The sequence below is a fragment of the Diospyros lotus genome, chromosome 11, assembly GCF_014633365.1.
Source record: "Diospyros lotus cultivar Yz01 chromosome 11, ASM1463336v1, whole genome shotgun sequence".
Classification (NCBI taxonomy): domain Eukaryota; kingdom Viridiplantae; phylum Streptophyta; class Magnoliopsida; order Ericales; family Ebenaceae; genus Diospyros; species Diospyros lotus.
The window spans coordinates 26,431,009-26,452,763 of NC_068348.1; the positions used below are offsets into that span (position 1 = coordinate 26,431,009).

Below are 21,755 nucleotides of genomic sequence, written 5' to 3' on the forward strand. Positions count from 1 at the left end.
GCTGCTATCTATTTCGGCAGCTGAATTTCCACTTTGAAGTAACCACCTGCTTCCCTCTCAAGATTCGAATAGGAGAACCCGGAATCATAGGCTGCAATCGCCTCACGTCAGCCGCCCAGGGAAGCCACCAACCCAATCACCATCCCCTACTGGCCATGACTCCTATTTCCACACCTGACCCAATCTCTATCACCTTTCAATTTCAGGTCCGATAGTGCCTTCCTTGCACCGGTCGCCACCCAATCACCTTCCAATTCAGAATCGCCCAGCGGAATCCGTTTGAACTGGCTGCAATAGCCTTCCTCACCCCTGTCGTCAACTCCAGCGAAGCTCCTGCAACTTGTCTTCCGCTTCAGTCGCACGTGCCTAGGCTAGTTTCGCCTTCACCCACCTTCCTTAGTCGGTCTCCTCCTCCACTCAATCAATTGATGCTTCCGATCGGTGAGATGTCCACCTCGTCCGCCCAAACTGTGCGATTCACCGAAAGGCTGCCTCGGCTGATGACAACAATTGATACAACCACAAGACCAAATCCTTCCTCTATTCGATCGTTAATCTTTGCTCGCAATGGGTACGACCGCAACACCACGCCCACTCGAATTTGCGATCACTTCTGATTCCAAAATCATCAGACTCACTGTTAGTTCAGATCGCGACACCCACTGCAAAATAGCGATCATTTTGGAAATGGTCGCGACACCTTCTTTCAGTGATTGTGCTGCAACCAACGAGATTCTGAAGAATTGAGAATTCGATGGTTGCAGTAGCTTACGACTTGGCTTCCAAATACGTTGAAGTTGCGTTCCCTTCCACTTCGAGCAAGACTCATTGAAATTCGTGGCCAAGCATCAATGGTCGGCTTTGTCTTCAAAACTCGAACACACTTTCGGAATTCTCAAGCCGAGAGCCACTCCTCCGTCGGACTCACGGGAAGCTGAATTCGCCTATCACACCGTAACCAAGGAAACTCGTTCGAGTCCTTGTATTCGCTGGAATCACTTAACAGAGAGAACCGCCGAGGAACAGTGGCTCTGATACCAATTTGTCATGATCCAAGGGTTTAGCCTAGGACTAGAATGACAATCAAAGGAGCTGATGGAATAGAATCAAGAACAAAATATTGGGAGGAAGAAATGGACGACAGAAATGGGGGGAAATTAGAGAGAATTGAGGGAGAATGACAGAAGAACGAGGAAGAGAGATTAGAGAGAAATTGTAGAGAGAAATATTGGGATTTCAAATATCATTCAACATGTAAAACCCATGCATTTACAGCAGCCGTATATAGGCATATTTGTCCCATAACAGCCTTGCACATGGAGCCATGTGCACCTAACTAATTGCTAAAGGGAAATTCTATTTGCAACCATACGTTTTGCTTTTCATAACCCACTTTTAATATTCCTAAAATACCCTGAAATGAAAATTCATATTTGCCCTTCATTTAAATTTTCGACGCTCAACCACCCATTATTACTCTTCAAGCGCGTTGACTCACTTTCTCGACCACGATCACCATAGCCACTTTACTCACCCACTGAACATCGCACAACCACTATTATTCAACACTTAGCATTACGTAACCACTATTATCCAACACCAAACATTGCTCAGGCCAGTTCTCCTCGCCATAACCAATTACCAGTACTATCAACAGTTACTACTTGCGATGGAAGATTATTATCCACTATTATTTACGTAGAGTTTGACGAAGAAGGTAATGAGTATTCTTGTTTCGGCGAGAAACAACACAATTTACAACATCTATCACTAGTTCAATAACATAATTTACATATACATAGACGAGGGATGAATTAAAAAAATAAGATTAATTAAAAAATAAAAAATACGCTTTGAAACCCACCCCGAACCTCGGGGTTCAGGGGATGCCTCCGAACCCCGGGGTTCAGGGGCTAGGGGATGCCCCGAACTTCGGGGTTCGGGGGCTAGGGAATGCCCTGAACCTTGGGGTTCGGGTTTGGGGGATGCCCCTGAACCCCGGGATTCGGGGGCTAGGGGATGCCTCGAACCCTGGGGTTCGGGGAACTCAGAATCTCAGGGTTTGGTAAGCACCCCGAATTTATAGATTCGGGAAAAATCAATTCTCCCCAAATTCATGAATTCAAAAAAAATCAATTTTTCCGAAATTATGAATTCGGGAGAATTGGATTCTTCTGAACCTCAGGGTTCGGGAGAATGCAAATATATATAATATATTATATGTATATTATATTATTATACTATTATATGTATACTATTATATGTATATTATATTATTATATGTATATAATATATTATATACATATATATTATAACTATATACATATATATAATGATTTTATATAAATTATTTCAAATATATATAAATTATTCCGAATCATCCTGCCCCAAATATTTGGATTAATATTACATTTATTTTTTCTTGAATTAATGTTGCTTTAATTTTAATTTTTTTTGAGTTAAATACAAATCGTAATAAAATTATATTTATTTTTATTTATTTAAAATTTATATTAAATTTATGACATTTTATTATAAATTAAATAAAGTTAATTTAAATAAAATCTAACAGCAAATACTAAAATAAAATATTATTACAAATAATAATAATACACGTTGAAAAGTTATAATTATAATAATATAATAAATAATAATAAATAATTCGAGTGGTCTTAAGAAGGAGGAGGTTTGATGTGCGTGGGATGTCTTTTTTGAGGGATGGTGTTTGGAGAGTATGCATGGAATAGAAATGGTTGCAGAAAGTAATAAATATGGTTGTAAATAGTAAAATTTAATATTTTACTTTACACTGGTTACGAAGAGCAAAAAATATGGTTACAAATAGAATTTCCCATTGCTAAAATATCCAAAACAAACTATTCTATCCTATTACAATAATACCCTTTATTGCTCATAGGGTCATGACAATATATTTTGATGACATCCTTACAATTGATATGAGGAAGAGCACTTTTCGCACTTGAGGGAAGTACTAACAGTCTTGCAGGAGATTAAGTTGTATGTGAACCTGAAGAAGTGTAGTTTCATGATCGATAAACTCTTGTTCTTGAGCTTTATTATCAATGCTGAGGGGATACAAGTAGATGAAGAAAAGATCTGAACCTATAGAGAGTGGCCAATCCCAAAAATTGACACAAAGGTGCGAAGTTTCCATGGGCTGGCAACTTTCTACAAGTGTTTTATATGCAACTTTGGTAGCATCGCTGCACCCATAATCAAGTGTTTGAAGAAGGGGAAATTCCACTAGGGAGAGGAAGCCTACACTAGTCTTGCTATGTTAAAGTTGTGTATTGCCCCACTATTGGTGTTGCCAGATTTTGACAAGCTGATTGTAGTGGAATGTGATGCTAGTGGAGTAGAGATAGGGGTAGTCTTGTCCTAAGAGAAGATGCCCATAGCATACTTCAGTGAGAAGTTGAGTGAAGCAAGGCGGAAGTGGAGCACATATGACAAGGAATTCTATTCTGTCGTTCGAGCTTTGAAAACATGGGAGCATTATTTGGTTGGGCGAGAATTTGTTCTATACTCGGATCATGAAGCTTTGAAGTACTTGAATAGCCAGAAGAGAATCAACAGTGATATGCATGCTAGGTGGTCTTAGTTTTCGTAGAAATTCCCTTTTAAACTAAAGCACAAGTTGGGTGTGCAAAACAAAGTGGCGAATGTTTTAAGCAGACTTATTGATGATAATGAGCATAGAAGTTGTGATCTTTGAACAATTGAAGGAGTTGTACGAGACAGATGTGAGTTTTGAATGACTGAAGGAGTTGTATGAGACAGATGAGGATTTCCAAGTTCTTTTGGGAAAGTGCTGTAGCAACGAACCTACGGATGATTTTCGCATCCATGAGAGGTACTTGATGAAAGGAAATCAACTTTGCATTCCTTTTTCCTCTCTAAGGGAAAAGCTGATCTGAGACCTACATGGGGATGTCTAGCTGGTCATCTTGGTCTTGATAAAACCATTGCTGCAGTTAGTGATTGTTTTTGTTGGCCACAATTATGGAGGGATGAAACCAGATTTGTGCAAAGGTGCTACATATACCACTGTCAAGGGACAGTCGGATAATACTGGGTTATACATGCCTTTACCTATTCTTGAAGCTATTTGGGAGGATCTATCGATGGATTTTGTGTTGGGTTTACCACGAATTCATCGAGGTATGGATTTTGTTTTTTTTTTTTGTTAATAGGTTCTCAAAGATGGCTCATTTCATCCCTTGCAAGAAGACTGCTGATGCGGATGGTATTGCTAAATTATTCTTTTTAAGGTAGTCCGTTTACATGGAGTACCAAAAACCATCACTTCAGATAGAGACACCAAGTTCCTTAGCCATTTCTGGAGAACTTTATGGAAGATGTTCGATTCTTCATTGAATTTCAGCAGTATGGCCCACCCTCAAACAGATGGGCAGACAGAAGCGGTGAACAAAACTCTGGGCAACCTCATTTGAAGCATCTGTGGTGACAGGCCCAAACAATGGGGTTTAGCACTGTCGCAGGCAGAATTTGCTTACAACAGTGCTATTCACAGTGCCACCCAATCACCATTTTCAGTCGTGTATCAGAAGACGCCGTAGCATGCTTTGGATCTAATCAAGCTGCCAAAGGATCTAGGAGTCAGCATAGCTGCTTAGAATATGGCGGAACAGTGGCAAACCGTGCAGGAAGATGTGAAGCAGAAGCTGCAACAAGCTAACTCTAAGTACAAACAAGCTGCCGATCGACATCATTAGAAGTTGTTTTCAGTCGGAGATGATGTGTTGGTGTTTCTGCGAAAGGAGAGATTTCCAGCAGGCACTTACAGCAAATTACAGCCCAACATATATGGTCCTTACAAGATTTTGAAGAAGATCAATGACAACGCCTATGTTGTAGATTTGCTAGACTCGATGGGTATATCCAAGACGTTCAACGTTGCAGATCTTTATACCTATCATTCCTCAGATGAACCCTTGTACCCTAATCTTCATGACAACTTGAGGTTGAGTTTTTCTCAAGTGGAGGGGACTGACGTGGAACATCCAGCCCAAAAGAGTCCAAAAGAAGCCAGGCCTTTCGATTTCCTACTGCAATTAGGAGGCCTTTCAGTTTTCCTACTGCAGTTAGGATTTCAGTTTTAGTTTTCTGCTTCAATTAGAATTTCAGTTTTCTACTTTAGTTAGGATCTGATTTTTGTTTTTCTCTTCCTGATTCAGCCATGAATTCATTTTCCTGGTGAATTAAGGTTTAGGGTAGCCTATAAATATTTTTGTTCCAAGTATTAGAAAGCAGCTTTAGAATAATAATCAGATTTCTTCGCTTAAATTAAATTTCGTCTTCAGTTTCAACGTGAAACTGGTTTAAATCGCTTCGAGTCAGTTGCATTACACTAGTGTTTCCTACAGACAGGTTGGCAATTGAACTCTTTCCTGCTTCTTGTCCCAAGGAGATGTTGATGCAAATTCTGTGACCAAATATAGGAGTATTGAACTCTGCTACATCTTGTCCCAAATTGGTAGTATTCCATGCCCACACCACCCCCCCCCCCCCCCCCCCCAAACCAAAAAAAAAAAAAAAAATCTCAAGCTTATTATGTCATGGCCCTATGAGCAATAAATGGGTATTATTGTACATGGACCTAGGGCTTAACTTAGGATCAGTTTAGGAATCGGAAGAATCTGATTTAGCTAAGGCCAAGAACAAGAGGAAATTAGGGGGAGATTTGAAAGAATGAGAGGGAAATTAGAAGAAGTGTTAGGGGGATTAGAAGAACAGAAAAGGAGGAGATGAAGATCAAGAAAGGGAGAGAATTCGAAGGAGGAGAAATCAGATTTAAATTCATTATTGTACATGGACCTAGGGCTTAACTTAGGATCAGTTTAGGAATTGGAAGAATCTGATTTAGCTAAGGCCAAGAACAAGAGGAAATTAGGGGGAGATTTGAAAGAATGAGAGGGAAATTAGAAGAAGTGTTAGGGGGATTAGAAGAACAGAAAAGGAGGAGATGAAGATCAAGAAAGGGAGAGAATTCGAAGGAGGAGAAATCAGATTTAAATTCATTAATTCTTGCATAAAGAAACAAACCCATTACAACAACCTTATATAGACATATTTGCCTTCTAACAGCTTTACACATGCTCCCATGTGCTTCTAACCACTTGCTAAAATATCCCTAACAAACTATTATACCCTATTACAATAATACCCCTTTATTACTCATAGGGTCATGACATACTATTGAGGGTGCATCCTGCTCTGATCACTCCAAAGCCTTGTTCCAAGGATTAATATTGTTATCATCGGAGATTATACCAGCAGTAGTGGCATTCCTTAGATATCTTTTCAACTTTTTGCTTCTTTAGTAAAAAAGTCTTCTTTGAAAGGAGTTTGACAAAGTGGTAAAACTATTAGGTTTGTTGATGGTTATTGATGGTGGAATTAACTGTTTACTTGTTCTTATGGTTCATAGTTACTGTGAATAGCATTGATATTTCAATTGTTAAACCTGATTTAGAGTGGGATGCAAAATGGAGTTCAGTACCTAGATGGTTCATATTTGCTTTTTCCTCAAGTGGAGACACAATAAGAATAAAAATTGGACAAGAGAAGGGAGTGTACAGAAGTATGAAGAAGAAAGAAGAAAAGAGGAATTGTGGAGAGGAGAAGAACATTCAATTGAAAAGAATTCAAATCTTGTATTCAGAAATCAACCATCAAAATCTAAATATTTCCTAGATTGTGCTGCAAGCTGCATTTATAAACTCACAAATTACTATCAAATAGGAATCCAAACTAAACTAGAAAATAAAAGCATTTAATTTTAATCCTAGCTAAAATTGGAATTCAAATCAAAGTAGGAATAAAAACAAAAAAAAATCCAAACTGTCTAAATTCCCATATGACGAATACTTTGCATAACTAGAATGATAAAGTTCTAAAACAATTAGGAGTCTTCATTCTCCGTAGCTATGTAGAACTCCAGGAAAAAAATTCCAATTGACGTTTTTATCTTCTTAATCAAAACACTAGACGTATAACTAGGACAAAAATCTTTTTATCACATTGAATTACTTGTTTCAATTTTTTGGAATAAATTTAGGTTCTTATTATTGTTTTTACTATTAGATAGGGGCATCATGATGAAGAATGGTGAAATGTCCTCAAATATAAAAAGCTAATGAAAAAAACTTCTTGTTAATGTGGAGGATTTAATATCCAGAAGGGTCATTACAATTTGAATTCAGGATGGTAAAAGAACTTGTATTGCAGTATGTTACTATGACAGCCAAAAACACGAAGGCACTCTTTAGTTGCATGATGTGAGGGGTTGCAGATCAAGGGACCTGTTAGGTTGGGTAAAGCATGTTCTCTCTTAGGCACAGTTAATTTGTTGCCATGAGTCTGAGTTGCATGTCACCTAATGAAGTCAATAGTGTTGTATATTTCTACATGGTACAAGAAGCCTTCTTGAGCTGGGGGTTTAAGGACCAAACCAGACTACTGTGCTACATGTGACTTTGTATAGTAATGATTACTGGACAGCTGAGGAATATGTCATACCACACATGCCCACATGAGAGAGAGAGAGAGAAAGGGGGGAGGGGGTTGGAGGAGGACATCCACCAGAAGACGTCGGAATATTAGAACTGAACCTTTTGAAGTTGATTACTTGCTGGATTAGTTCAGGCAAAATGAGATGGAGAATGCTAAAATTTGAAAGCCTTAAACCAATATATAGGATGAGGTACTGGGAAAATGTTCATAAGATGCGTTAGTCTCACCATATCTTTAACTGGAACCCAAAATTGCACATGGGTTTATCAAGTACATCTTGCAATGTTGAAGCTAGGGATGGGAGTGAAGAGTGACAGGGAAACAAAAACTGTTTCTGCTAGTAGTTAAGTGCCACTGCTTAATGAGAGATGAGAATTTCCAGAATGCATTGACAAAAGAATATTCTGTGTTCTTTTGATATTTTGCAAGGCGATTTCAATGGAAATAAAGCAAAGATTAGTTGAGAACGCTGCTTGAGTGAATGCTTATTTTGGTGAATATTGCTTGTTTCTGCAACATCAGCAAGTTCTCATTATTAGAGATGTAAGGTTGTTTGCGTAATGGCTTCTATAACATTCTTCTTCCTCATCTTATTCATTCTCTTATTATTGATTGTTAGAAACTGAATAAATCCTTCATATATTCATGTGTACACGATGAGTCCTCTTATAGAGGAAGAAATTACAACATAGGAAACATCAATCACCCACAATAGGAAAGATACATATATACATCTCTTAGGAAAGTTTCCTAAGTCTGATTTAGGCAAGTATCCTAAACCAGATTTGGAAGCTTCTAATCACACACACACACACACACACCCCATTCTTCTTCCATAATTCATGGGAACTAACACTCCCTCTCAAGCTGGAGAATGTATATCTATCATTCTCAGCTTGCATATTAAATCTTCAAACCTTTTAATTGGCAGCCCTTTAGTCAGCATATCAGCCACTTGTTCCTCAAATGGAACATAGGGTAAATGAATTAGACCTGCCTCCAACTTCTCCTTTATGAAGTGTCGGTCTATTTCTATGTGTTTTGTCTTGTCATGTTAGGTAGGATTTTGGGCAATGTTAATAGCTAATTAGTTATCACACCACAACCCAATTGAGCCCTTGACTTTGATCCTCAAATCTTCTAAGATAATCCTCAGCCACAATACCTCACATAGGCCAAGAGCTATAATTCTAAATTCTGCCTTTGCACTTGATCTTGCTACAACACTCTGTTTCTTGCTCCTCTAAGACACCAAATTTTCACTTAGAAACACACAATATCCAGTTGTTGATCTCTTACCCGAAATGGTCCAGCTTAGTCAACATCTGAGAAACCTTTAATGTCTAGCTCATTCCTTGTTTTGAATAAGATTCCCTTACCCAGAGTAGCATAGCTTAGAATCTTCCTCATTGCTTGCATGTGTTCCTCTGTTGAGCAGTGCATAAATTGGCTCACTAGGATGACAACAAAGGCAATGTCTGGCCTAGTGTGGGAAAAATATATTAAGCGGCCAACTAGCTGCTGATATCTTCCCTTGTCTGCGGGCTGGCTACTAGAGTTGTCCCATAGTTTGCTGTTAGGTTCAATTGGAATCTTGGACCCTTTTCCACCTGTTAACACTATTTCAGCCAATAAATCTAATACATATTTCATTTGAGAGAGAAACATCCTAGCCTTATAATAGACAACTTCAATTCCCAGAAAATACTTGAGAATACCATCTTTGATCTCAAATTCCTTGGCCAAACTTTCCTTGAGGCTCCTCTGCTCTTCTTCATCATTTTCAATGACAGTTATGAAGCATGTAATCACCCCTGTTTTGGTTGTATCCCATGGCTTTAGAAAACTTGTCAAACCAGGCTCTTGGGGGCTGCTTGAGTCCATATAAAGCCTTCTTAAGCCTACAAACTTTCCCTACATCCCCTTCTTGAAATCCGGGTGGCAATTGCATAAAGACTTCCTCCTCCAAGTCTCCATGGAGGTTGTAGATTCCATCCAAAGTAGGCTGCTAGTGAAAGAAGAATTCGCACAGTAGTCATCTTTGCCACTGGGGCAAATGTCTCAAGATAGTCAATACCATAGGATTGAGTGTAACCCTTTGCTACTAACTTGGCTTTGTACCTTTCTAGGGTCCCATCAGCCTTATACTTCACATTGAAAAGCCACCTGCAACCAACTGGTGTGACTCCCTTAGGTTTAGATACTAAATCCCATGTATGATTCTTCTTTAATGTTCTCATCTCCTCCAGCATAGCTTGCCTCTAGTTCTGATCCTTTAGAGCCTCATCAACTGTTTTAGGAATCACTATTGAATCTAAAGATACCAGGAAACCTTTGTGGTTTTGGGAGAGTCGATGGTAAGATAAGAAATTGGCTAAGGGGTGTTGAGTGCAGTTTCTAACCCCCTTTCTAACTGCAATAGGTAGGTCTAAACCATCAAGAATAGCATCAGCTGAAATTGAGGTTGGAGAAGGATGTATGAAATCCATACCTTGAATAGGGACTGATGTTGGTGTGTGCTGAGTTTCCAAATTAGGCCGCCTTCGCTTGAATACACAAGGAGATCCCTTATACCTTACTAGAGATGGCAACCTTCGTGAGGCTGCTTGCTCATCAGGGGCGGCTTGATCATTATCTTGGTCATGACTGCCTGAGGATAGGTTAGGAGGCTGAGGAGGAGGACTGGAGCATGGCTGCTGATCTGCACTTGAGCAGATTGGAGGAGGTGGAGATGACTCTAGGATAGGGAGGAAGATGTCACCATTACTTTGGTCACCATAGATCATCTCCTCCTGGTGACCAACCTGAGGAGGACCAAAAAATGGGGTAGATTCAACAAAAGTGACATCTTTGGACACATATAACTTCCAAGTGGAGGGATGGTAATTTGTACCCTTTTTGAGTGGGTGAGTAACCTATGAAAACACACTTGACTGCCCTTGGATCAAGCTTATCTTGGTGATATTTAGATATGTGAACAAATGGGACACAACCAAATACTCTTAGAGGAAGAGGAGTATGTAAAGTGAGGTTAGGAAAATGAGTAGAGGGGCATTGAAATGGACTCTGTTGTTGTAATAACTCAGTGGGCATTCGATTAATGAGATAAGCTGTTATAAGGACAACTCCCCCCAGAAAGTTTTAGGGACATTATGATGGTGAAGTAGGGAGCAAGCCATGTTGAGATGTCTCATCTTCCTTTCAGCTACTCCATTTTGGTGGGGAGTATCTATACATGAAGATTCATGGACAATCCCTTCTTGTTGAAAGAACTGATGCAAGTGATGATTGAAATAATCCCTTGCATTATTAGTTCTCAACTTCTGTATAGGGGAACCATATTGGGTAGAAATCATTTTGCAGAAAATTGGTAGGACCATTCCAATAGTAGCTTTATCTTTTAACAAGAAAACCCAAGTTATGCAAGTACAATCGTCAATGGATGAGATAAACCAAAGAGCCCCAGAATAATTAGTGTTGTCCCAATCTTTCGCCTCACTTAATCAAACGCTCTACCCTCAAGATAATCGGAATTACCCCACACATGAAAGAAATAGAAAAAACAGAATATGAAAGCAGCAAATTAGAAGAACACACACACAAGAAGACACGAGATTTATCTTGGTTTAGTTTCCCTTATAGGAAACCTACATCCAAACTGCCTTTGGCTTCTTCTCCAGTATCTTGAATCTTGAAAATGATTACATGTCTTGAAAACAAACTCTCTCTCACAACCCTATACCCAGGCTATGCAGAGATTACAGAAGATTACAAAGCTCTCAATTGCTTTCCACTTACACAGCACATACTCACACAGAATTCCCAAGATAGAATAAAAAAAACCAGTGAGAACTAAAGGCCCCCAACCCCTTATTTATAGAACATAAGGGTGGACAAAACAAGACTTAATGAACTAACAGCTTTGGTGGTTCTAACTAACCAACTAACAGAACAACTAAATGAAATACCGAATACATCCATGACATTAACTGCTCACCCGAGACAATAAACTAATCTAATACAAATGATTTAACAATTAGGAATTTTACAAGGTCCCCACACGGTAGAGTGAATTAAGGCAAAAGGTTTAGAATAGATTTTATTGTTGATTGGGTAGGAAACATGATGCTGTTTAGAGATAACACATACATCACAGTGAAACCTACTAGGATCTATGGTACCAAACAGAGTAGGAAGCATGTTCTTTAAGATAGTAAAAAGAGGATGACCGAGATGGTAGTGATGCAGTCAAATGTCCTTATGATCTGAGGTAGCCTGAGATGAGCAAGCAACCTGCAGCTGGCCCCATTAGGATAAGTTCCCTCCCTTATCAGATAGTACAGCCCATTATGTTCTCTAGAAACACCAATCATCTTCCCTGTCTTCATGGCCTGAAATTCACACATATTAGGGGAAAAAATGGCATTACAATTTAATTCTTTAGGAGCTGATAGATAGATATAAGATTGGCTGATAAATTTGGTACGTGAAGTACTTGTTTAATAGCAAGATTTGGGCTAAGGATGACTTTGCCATGACCAGCGATAGGAATTGAGGTTCCATTGGTAATTGTAATTTGTTTAGTTTCAAGAGGCTTATAGGTGGCAAAAACATGAGGGTTAGGTGTCATATGATCGGTTGCTCCTGAATCTAAGATCCAAATGTTATTCTTATCAGCTTTTGAGGTAGAAAAGAATGCAGTGTGTAGACAACTACTTGGATTACCTTGATAAGCGAGTGAGCAGGCCCCATCCTGCATGGTCTTTAAGAAAGACTTGAGTCTGTTGACCTCGTCAGCATTCAGTTGAGTAAGATCATAGCCTGAGATGGACTCTGTCTTATCAACTGATCCTCCTTCCTCTTGTCCCTTGTGAGATAGATAAGCCTGGTTCTTTGTGGTCAGGTTTTTGAAGCCTCCAATTTGAACTAGAACAGCTTCCTTCCCATGAAGCTTGAAACAAGTATCTCGGGGGTGCCTAGGCTTCTTGCAGTAAACACCATAGTCCCTCTCTACTGGTGGTTCTGGTTTTAGCCTCTGCTTTCCCAGCTCTAAGCCTTGTTCATTCTCCTTTATTTGACACCATAGCAGACCCTTCTGAGTCAGATTCACTGAGCATGGCTACCCTTCGATTCTCTTCACTTCGAACCATAGCAAAAACCTGGTTTAGGGAAGGGAGATTTTCTCTACCGAGGATTTGCACCCTCACTTGGTCAAACTCTGAGTTGAAACCAGCTAGGAATTCCACAATCCTATCCCTTTCAAATATTCGGCTAAGAGTAGCAGCATTTGCACTGCATACCATATTTATATTTTGATAGTGATCTAACTCTAGCCACAAATCATTCATTCGGTTATAGCATTCTGTTATCTTCAATATCCCATGCTGGGAAAGTTGGATCAGTAGCTTTAGAAGGAAGTGCAGTTAGGTGACTGATATTCCCATGGCCTTTGATGTAGGTCTTGACCCGTTGAGCCTATTAATTATAGGTAGTTCCTACCATCTAGGCGGTAGGATTGATGGATTCCAGGCAGCTCTCCGGCTCTGTCTCCGGTTGGCTGGTCAATGGGTGCAGATTCTCCAGTTTCTGTGCATGGGGTAACCTCTGAAATTTCAGACATGATCACCTTTGCTATCGGGTCAGAAATAAGGTAGCAATGAAGGCTTGGTCAACGAGAATAGGTGGAGAAGGAATGGGAACTTGCAATGAAGGCACACTAGGGTTTCGGGCTCTGATACGTGTTAGAAACTGAAGAAATTACAGCATGGGAAACATCATCACCCACAATAGGAAAGATGCATATATACATCTCTTAGGAAAGTTTCCTAAGTCTGATTTGGGCATGTATCCTAAACCAGATTTGGAAGCTTCTAATCACACACGCGCGCCATTCTTCCATAATTCACAGGAACTAACATTGATCTTGATGAAGGTGATGATTATCATGATTATTTGTAGTAAATGTTTTGGTGTTAATGTTCTGATGATTCTTGTTTGTTTCCAGGCTTTTCTCTTGTGGAACAAGCAAAGAGGGTGAATCACACCTGGTAGAGTGGAATGAGAGCGAAGGAGCTATTAAGAGAACATACTCTGGATTTAGGAAGCGCTCTCTAGACGTTGTACAGTTCGACACAACAAAGAACCGTTTCTTAGCTGCTGGAGATGAATTCCAGATAAAGTTTTGGGATATGGATAATACCAACCTACTGACAGTTATTGATGCAGATGGAGGAGTGCCTGTTAGTATGATTTTTGGCCGTATTTGTCACGTTTAACATAGAACATTAACTTGAACTCTTGAATAATACCAATCTCTTCTGCTATTTGATTTGGGGCTTCCTAACAGGCAAGCCCTAAACTAAGATTTAACAAGGAAGGTTCATTGCTTGCTGTTACAACCAACGATAATGGAATCAAGATTTTAGCTAACACTGATGGGCAGCGCATGTTGAGGATGCTAGAGAACAGGGCATTTGAAGGGTCTCGAGGTCTTTCTGAATCTGGCAATGTTAAAGTAAATTTTAATAAATTTTTAATCATTTTATGATATTTACTACTATCTATGAATAGTTGAATATCATTCTGATTGTATTGTTTGCATCTGTGCAGCCTCCAATAACTGGTGCACTAGGGACCATCGCCAATGTTTCTGGCCCGCTAGTTCCAAACCCAGAGCGTTCTGATAGAATCCAACCAACTGTATCCGTTGGCACTCTTGTAATCTTTATTTCTTTGTTGACTGTCAGGTTTTTGTCATCTTAACACTATTGCTCATATCATTTGATAAATTGCAGGCTGGAGTTGAGAGCAGCAGAACACCTGATATTAAACCAAGGATTTCAGATAGTGTTGACAAAATTAAAAGCTGGAAGTCCCCTGATATAGTCGACTCTTCTCAACTAAAGTCTTTACGTTTGCCTGATCCATGGATGACAAGCAAGGCAAGTTCATGAGGCTTAAGAGATACTTTTGGGAATCTGATTCACGTGGCTCCATTTTTGTGAAGTGCATATGATTTTGACTGGAAGATATGCCTAGCAATTGTCTTGTGATGGTTTTCAATATTCTTTTTAGTTGTGTGTAAATACTGTGTTGAGTTCCACTCAATTTATGGTTAATATCATCTTCTCTCTCAAGAAATTGAAGCATCCATCCTTGTCATTTCTTTGTTGGTATATCCATTAAAGAATGCGTCTGTCTATGCTGGCTGTTATCATGTTCCTTTTCCGTGCCATTTTTATGTATGTTGAACTGAGTGCGGTATATCTGTGTCATGGACCATAGGTTGTTCGACTGCTTTACACTAATTCTGGGCTCGCTCTTCTTGCGCTAGCCTCCAATGCCATTCATAAGCTCTGGAAATGGCAGCGTACTGAACGTAACCCATCTGGGAAGGTTATTATTTCAATACATGCTTTGCAATGACTTAATCTTCTTTGAATACACTGTATGCCCTATCCAATCTCTAATTGCTTTATGCCTTTTGATCCGTCCTATTTCTTAATTGCCTTTACCCTGTATTTTTCCAGTCTACTGCATCTTCTGTACCACAGTTGTGGCAGCCTTCAACTGGGGCTCTTATGACAAATGACTTGAGTGACACTAAACCATCGGAAGAGTCAGCTGCTCCTGCATGCATTGCATTATCTAAAAATGATTCCTATGTCATGTCTGCTTCAGGTGGGAAGGTCTCATTGTTCAACATGATGACATTTAAGGTTGGTAGCAATGTTTGGAGTTTATCTTCTGCTGGTTCTCATTCCAGATTGCTAATCTGTCTGAAACTTTGCTTATGGTTATGGTTTGTGACTATCTTGGAATTGATAATTATTCACCAGGTGATGACAACTTTCATGCCTCCGCCTCCTGCAGCATCCTATTTGGCCTTCCATCCACAAGATAACAATATTATTGCCATAGGAACGGAGGATTCTACCATTCAAATATACAATGTTCGGGTTGATGAGGTGAATCAATTAGAGCTAGCACTTGAGTTACATTAGAGAATAACCATAAAGTTATTTCATATGCTAATCATGGCCATAGTATTATTGTCACTAGGATCTGTGTGTTATCTGCAAACTAATTTAGTTATTGGTCGTAATTGTGTTTGAAAGGCATTAAGTTCCCAAGTCTTCTAAATTTCATTTAACCCAAATGGTAGGTAAAAGCATGATTAATGAGCTAGAATTCATCCAACTGACCCCACCTAGTGGGATTAAGGCTTGATATGTTGTTGTTGGTAGGTAAAAACCAAGCTCAAGGGTCACCAGAAACAAATCACAGGGCTTGCATTTTCCCAGACTCTGAATGTACTGGTATCATCTGGAGCTGATGCACAGGTAAGTTTCAGACTATTGGAGATTTGTTTTTCCTGTATACCAACATGTTTCCATTTGGAGATTTATGAGAATCCTCCTTTAGATGAAGTGCCAAATGTTGCAGAGTCAATAGAGAAAAGGATACGTGCATTTTCTTTTTGGTTTCTTTGGATCATCTTGCTACTAATGATCACCTTACAATGCTTGATTTGAGTTGCAGCTTTGTGTCTGGAACATTGATGGATGGGAGAAAAGAAAAGCAAGGCCCATACTAGCACCACCTGGTCACCCATCTCCCTTGGTGGGGGAAACTAAAGTACAATTCCATAATGATCAAACCCATTTACTAGTGGTCCATGAAAGTCAAATTGCTGTTTATGATAGCCATCTTGAATGCTTGCGATCAGTAAGTCTGCATTCTCCTTATTGATTTTATGTTATAGGAATCTTCTTGTTGGTTGGACTCTACTTTATAATTCATTGAGATTTAGCTGATTGGTAAAGTTTAATGTACATCAGGGGACAATTGTTTCATTTCAAATCATATTTCTTAGCTTGAATCCCCTCCACGCACCTATCACGAGTTTTTGAATAATACATATTCAACTTAAGACAAAAGATAAGCTTTTATCAAAGACTTGAATAACATTTCTCTGGTTGACTCTAAAACTTAAAATAAGATGGAACTCTGCTTGTATACCACAGAGCATCCTATTATAACCTTAAATCCTAGTTTTATCCAAGCTAATTATCTATTAATATGCTATCTATAATTAGCTGTAAATTGAGTGGATTGCCTTGTAGTGAGAGCCATGGTTCTTAGATGTACTCAAATTGTGGATGTTTGAATCTTCAAATAAGATAGTTGAAGGAAAAAAATAAAGCTCATGTTTGATTCTTAAAATTCTCTAATTTGACATGGATAAGAACCTCAAAGAAGTTTTGTGGGAAGTGTTGAGGGAATAAAGGAACCCAGATTACTTGCTTATATACAGGGTATTAAGGGCATGTTTTCTTTTTGGATTATTGAGGACCTGTATCATCAAGCAGAAATGTGTGGAGGAGATAATAAGGCTTTTCCAATTATAATTGGATTGTATCAAGCATCTATATTGCACCCTTACCTCTTTGCTTTAGTGATAAATGAACTCACATAACACATCTAAGAAGAACTGCCTTTGTGTTTGCATTTGTGTTGGTAGATGAGACAAAAAAACATGTAAATGAAAAACTTAAATTTATGGAAAACACTGTACATCCAATGCAGATTCAATAAAAAAAATAAAAGTGTGGATGATGTAATTGTGAGACTTGAAGATCAAGTTATCCTTAAAAAGTATTAATTTGGATATCTTGGATCAAGTTGTTCAGAAAGAAGGGCAGAATATAGAGGATGTTACTCATAGAATCAAGACATAATGGTTAAAAGGGAGAAGTGCAATCAGCATTTTATGCAATTGTAAACATCTTTTAAAGCTAGAAGAAAAACTTTTATCAGACAACTACAAGATCATGTTTGTTGTATGGCATCTGTATAGGAAAAGGCAAAATAAGAAACAAGATTATACTTAATGAGATAGCCACTATTCAAAACAAGATTGGAGGGTGGGGAGCGATAAAGATGGTTTGGACATGTAAAAGAAGATTGATAGACGCACTTATGAAACAAGTGAGGAGAAAGTTTGTAGCTTAAGACTGGCAGACCAAAATAAAACTTGGTGGGAAACCCTTTAACATAACATAGGGTATAATGATCTTATAGAGGATATGACCATGTATAGAGATGGCTAGAGGTCTAGAACTCATGAAGCAGAGCATACCTTGTGGGATTAAGGTGCGTCGTCGTTGTGGGATAGACATCTCATTTTCGTCTTCAAAACTTTGATGAATTTGAGGTACATTTGAAACAATTATATTACTTCATAGAATACTATGCATTGCAGATGATATTTAATTGTGCATGTGTGTATTCATTTATATCTATTTGTTGGATTCATATCCTTGTATGTACCCATGTGTGATACACATATCTGAGTCCTTGTAATGTAATATAACCTATTATTTTGCATATCCATCTGGCAAATGTACTGTAATAATTGTCATACCTTCAGCCCGTGAATCTGTCAATTTCATTACTAGCTCAGGATTAACAAAGCTGAAACATACATGAGGAATTGTAATATACATGGTTGCATTGTCAAGAGCATTCTTTTACGTGTTTGGTAATACCATGCTAAAAGGCCTTTGACCCCTCTATTTAGGTGCACTGTGATCACAGAGGCGTAATGTTTTGCAAGTGGCAAAAATGAGGGCCATAGGTAAAGAGGCAATATGAAGTGGAGGATAGCAAGACACTTTATCTATAACTTTATTTAGCTTAAAAAAATTTAAGGTTCATAATACATCAATAGAGTATAAATTCTACTAGATTTGTTTATTCTTATATTTTGTAAGTAATCATTTGATTGGCATAGGAGATTTTTTGAATTCAAATGATGATTTTGGTGTTTATTTTGCCATTTCCACATCTATGGTGGATGTTAGTAAAGGTTCCTGATATGGGATCCAAATTGCTGAAATGCAGAATTGGTCGGTTGCATGATATCTTTCATTGAGCCACTTTATAGCCACTTTTAACTTACATGTGTTTCCTTCACCAAATCCTAATGGTTACAAAAATGAGCTTATGAAGGCAGTTCATCTGATGTTCTTTTGTTTGATACACTTGCTTACATTTTTTTCCATTTATTTTCTTTTTTAAATGGGCAATCTGTTTGCAGTGGTACCCAAGAGAAACACTTTCTGCTCCCATTTCCAGTGCAATTTATTCATGTGATGGTATGCTGGTCTTCACTGGATTTTGTGATGGTGCTATCGGGGTTTTTGATGCAGACAGTTTGAGGCTTCGATGTCGTATAGCACCTTCTTCTTATATACCTTCATCCGTTGCCAGGTATGCTATTCTAAAGCTTGCATCCTTTTAAATGCCAAAAGAATGCATATTTTAAGAAGACATGGTGTTCCCTTTACTTTAATTTAATAGGCTAGAGAAATTTAAACATCACCACCTTTTAGCTTTTGATCTTTTTGGTTATTGATAAGAAACTTACCATATTAAATTCATTTTCCAGTTCTCATTATGTGTGATTGTTAGTTGTTACCCAACTCTTAGTAATAGTTAACCGTAAAAACTTCTTTTATGAATTCAATGTCTGCAATATGTTTGAAATATCTTTTAATAATAAACCAAATTTGAAGCATTTATGAATGCCCGAAATCATCTAGTGATGCGATGAGATTTGGATTCTTGAAGATGGGAAATTTTGGATTTTCCTGTTTGTGTTGATATCTGAAAATTTTCTTGCTTTCAAGTGGGGAAAGCTCTCGATGAACATTCTTAAAGCAGAACTTCTTGAATTTAGGAAAGACAAGACACCTACAAGAGAGAGAGAGAGAGAGAGAGAGAGAGAGAGAGAGGAACTTCTATTAACCCCTGCCATCTAATGAATAACAGAATCAGATCATATGAACTGGCTTTGATAGAAAGGAAACTGACTCTACTCCAGTTCCTACCAAGACCCAATTTTGTAGGTGATACAATTTTCGTCTACATGATGATGATTGTCTTGTTATCTGTCACATATTTATAGGCCTCTATTATTGACAGTTATGCAGCCTGTCAACAGTAATCAAGCAATTGATGGTTCTATTCAAATGGTCATCAAGCCTTTTGTTGTCAAACTTCTGAGTCTGCCGCATTCCTCAATTACTAGTGCATTATTTTCCTTCAACCCATGGCTCCATTATGCATGTTCTGAAATTTGAGCTGCTTATGGGATCCATGTTGGTCTTAAATCCCATCTCAACTAGCTTAAATATGGCATAAACAGTTGGCGATTTCAGAACATCCACTGTTACTTAAACATTATCTTATCAAGCTTTTTGTGTTGGTAGTTTGTAGACGTTATATAAGAAACTTGATAATTTGTATTTGGTGAGTTCCACTCTAGAGACATTACCATAAACAACAAAAAGTTCTCTCCCTCTCTCTCTCTCTCTCTCTCTCTCTGAAGTTGATAGTCAGTGATACTTCCCCTTCCCAAATGGTTTTACTTGTGAAGCTGGATTAATCAGTGTGGGCATTAATTCTGCAGTGGCGGCGGCAGTGCCTTTCCCGTGGTAATCGCTGCACATCCATCTGAATCTAATCAAATCGCAGTAGGGATGAGTGATGGAACAGTCCATGTGATCGAGCCATCTGATGCAGAGCCAAAGTGGGGTGGTTCAGCGCCGCAAGAAAATGGGACTTTGACTTCGGTCCCCTCAAATTCTGGTTTGAATAGTCAGCCGTCTGAAACCCCTTCTAGGTGAACATTATGTAACACCAGTTTCTTGATATAGCTGTGGCACGCACGCATATGCATAATTTTTGCAAAATATAAAAACGGTTTGTAAATTTTAATCCCTTTTAAGTTATTTTCAACAACAAAGGCTCGTGCTAGTCTACAGGTTAGTTTAAGTCATAATATATATTTGGGGTGATGAGGCCATTCTCTTTGCCTTTAAGCTTTAGCAGGTGCGTGCTTTCGGTTCGTAGTAATATTCTTTAGCTTGCTTGTGAGGTTGATAGCGATAACGTTTGTTCTCCAGTTGGACAAAGACTGCGAGTCTTTAATTACTCTACCCGTAGGTCTGAAGCGGTATAATTTAGTTAAGTGTCGAGAAGGGTGTTTGGTTGCACCTTCGATTTTAGTTTCTATTTTTTGTTTCAAAATTATGGAAATGATAAAGAAGGTTGGCTATTTATTTTCTTTTTTTTCAAAGGAAACAAAAGTTTTAAAAATTAATAGAGGTATTTGTATATATGTATATTTACTTTCGTTTATTTCATCTCTGTTGCCTTTTTGAACGGTTTAAATTGCATAGATAGCGCTGCAATGGTGTGAATATTACAGGAAAAAGAGCATATATTGTCACAAGTGCCATGCAGTATGTCCGGAATGTTTTTGTTTATGGGAATGCTATGTTGTCCACCGGCAAACAACATAACATGTGGCCGCCCAAGGGGGGCTTCATGAACGTGGGCCGTCTCTGTACATGGGTGCCATGTGCGCGGGCCCATGCCCCTCTCACTGGCAAATATTATGTTGTCCCACCAGTGGACAACATAGCATCACTGATTATATATATATATATATATATAAATAAATTTAGGCTGGGAATTTGATCATGCCTTCAAAAATCAATTCATTTGTGTTTATTTTTAACTTTGTTTTGTAGAGGTTAATATATTGAGAACAGTAAAAAATTTTAAGAAAAGGAAATTACTCAGTAAAAAGTGCAAAAACCAATAACAATAGGATTGTACCCTCCATGCTATTTAATTGATCAAAGCAAAGAAAGAGAGGTAGACCAGTTGGAATTCTGGTCCACTGATAAAAAATATATATTAAGCCTACCATCAATTTTAACTTCTTACTTATTTTTATTTAGGATAAATTTCATGTGCATTTTAGTAGGGAGGTTGAGATACTCTTAAAATTTAGAAAATGATGAGATTTTTCTTGATTTTTCAATTCTAGGTACATTTTTTTCCATTGTTACTTTATAAATATTAAAAATTTTAAAGGACAAGAATACTCTTGTTTTTCTTTTCTCCTACCTTTTTCATTTTGCATTACTAATTGGATAGAATTTGATTGTCAATTAGCCTTTCTTTTCAATTTGGTGATGATTTAACCATGATTAAATTAGAGAAACAAAGCAATTGACATACTATTAATTTTTTTTTGTTTATTTTTTCCGTTTTATACCTCTTTTATTGAGAGAATAGAACATTTTCTATAAAATAATAATTACTAATTAAAATAAAATTGA

General features: G+C 38.1%; 1 protein-coding gene across 2 annotated transcripts in view; it reads left to right on the forward strand.

Moving 5' to 3' along the window:
- LOC127812996 (protein TOPLESS-RELATED PROTEIN 2-like) overlaps positions 1-20,450 on the forward strand; it is a 33,025-nt gene extending 12,575 nt beyond the window's left edge. For both annotated transcript variants that reach the window (XM_052353641.1, XM_052353642.1), the window contains exons 16-26: positions 13,562-13,796; positions 13,904-14,071; positions 14,167-14,274; positions 14,352-14,498; positions 14,842-14,952; positions 15,087-15,275; positions 15,396-15,524; positions 15,804-15,899; positions 16,099-16,284; positions 18,659-18,831; positions 20,033-20,450. In XM_052353641.1, the coding sequence (XP_052209601.1) occupies positions 13,562-13,796; positions 13,904-14,071; positions 14,167-14,274; positions 14,352-14,498; positions 14,842-14,952; positions 15,087-15,275; positions 15,396-15,524; positions 15,804-15,899; positions 16,099-16,284; positions 18,659-18,831; positions 20,033-20,249 (1,759 nt within the window). In that variant the 3' untranslated portion in view covers positions 20,250-20,450. The remainder of the gene's footprint in view (positions 1-13,561; positions 13,797-13,903; positions 14,072-14,166; positions 14,275-14,351; positions 14,499-14,841; positions 14,953-15,086; positions 15,276-15,395; positions 15,525-15,803; positions 15,900-16,098; positions 16,285-18,658; positions 18,832-20,032) is intronic.
- The last annotated feature ends 1,305 nt before the right edge of the window (positions 20,451-21,755 follow it).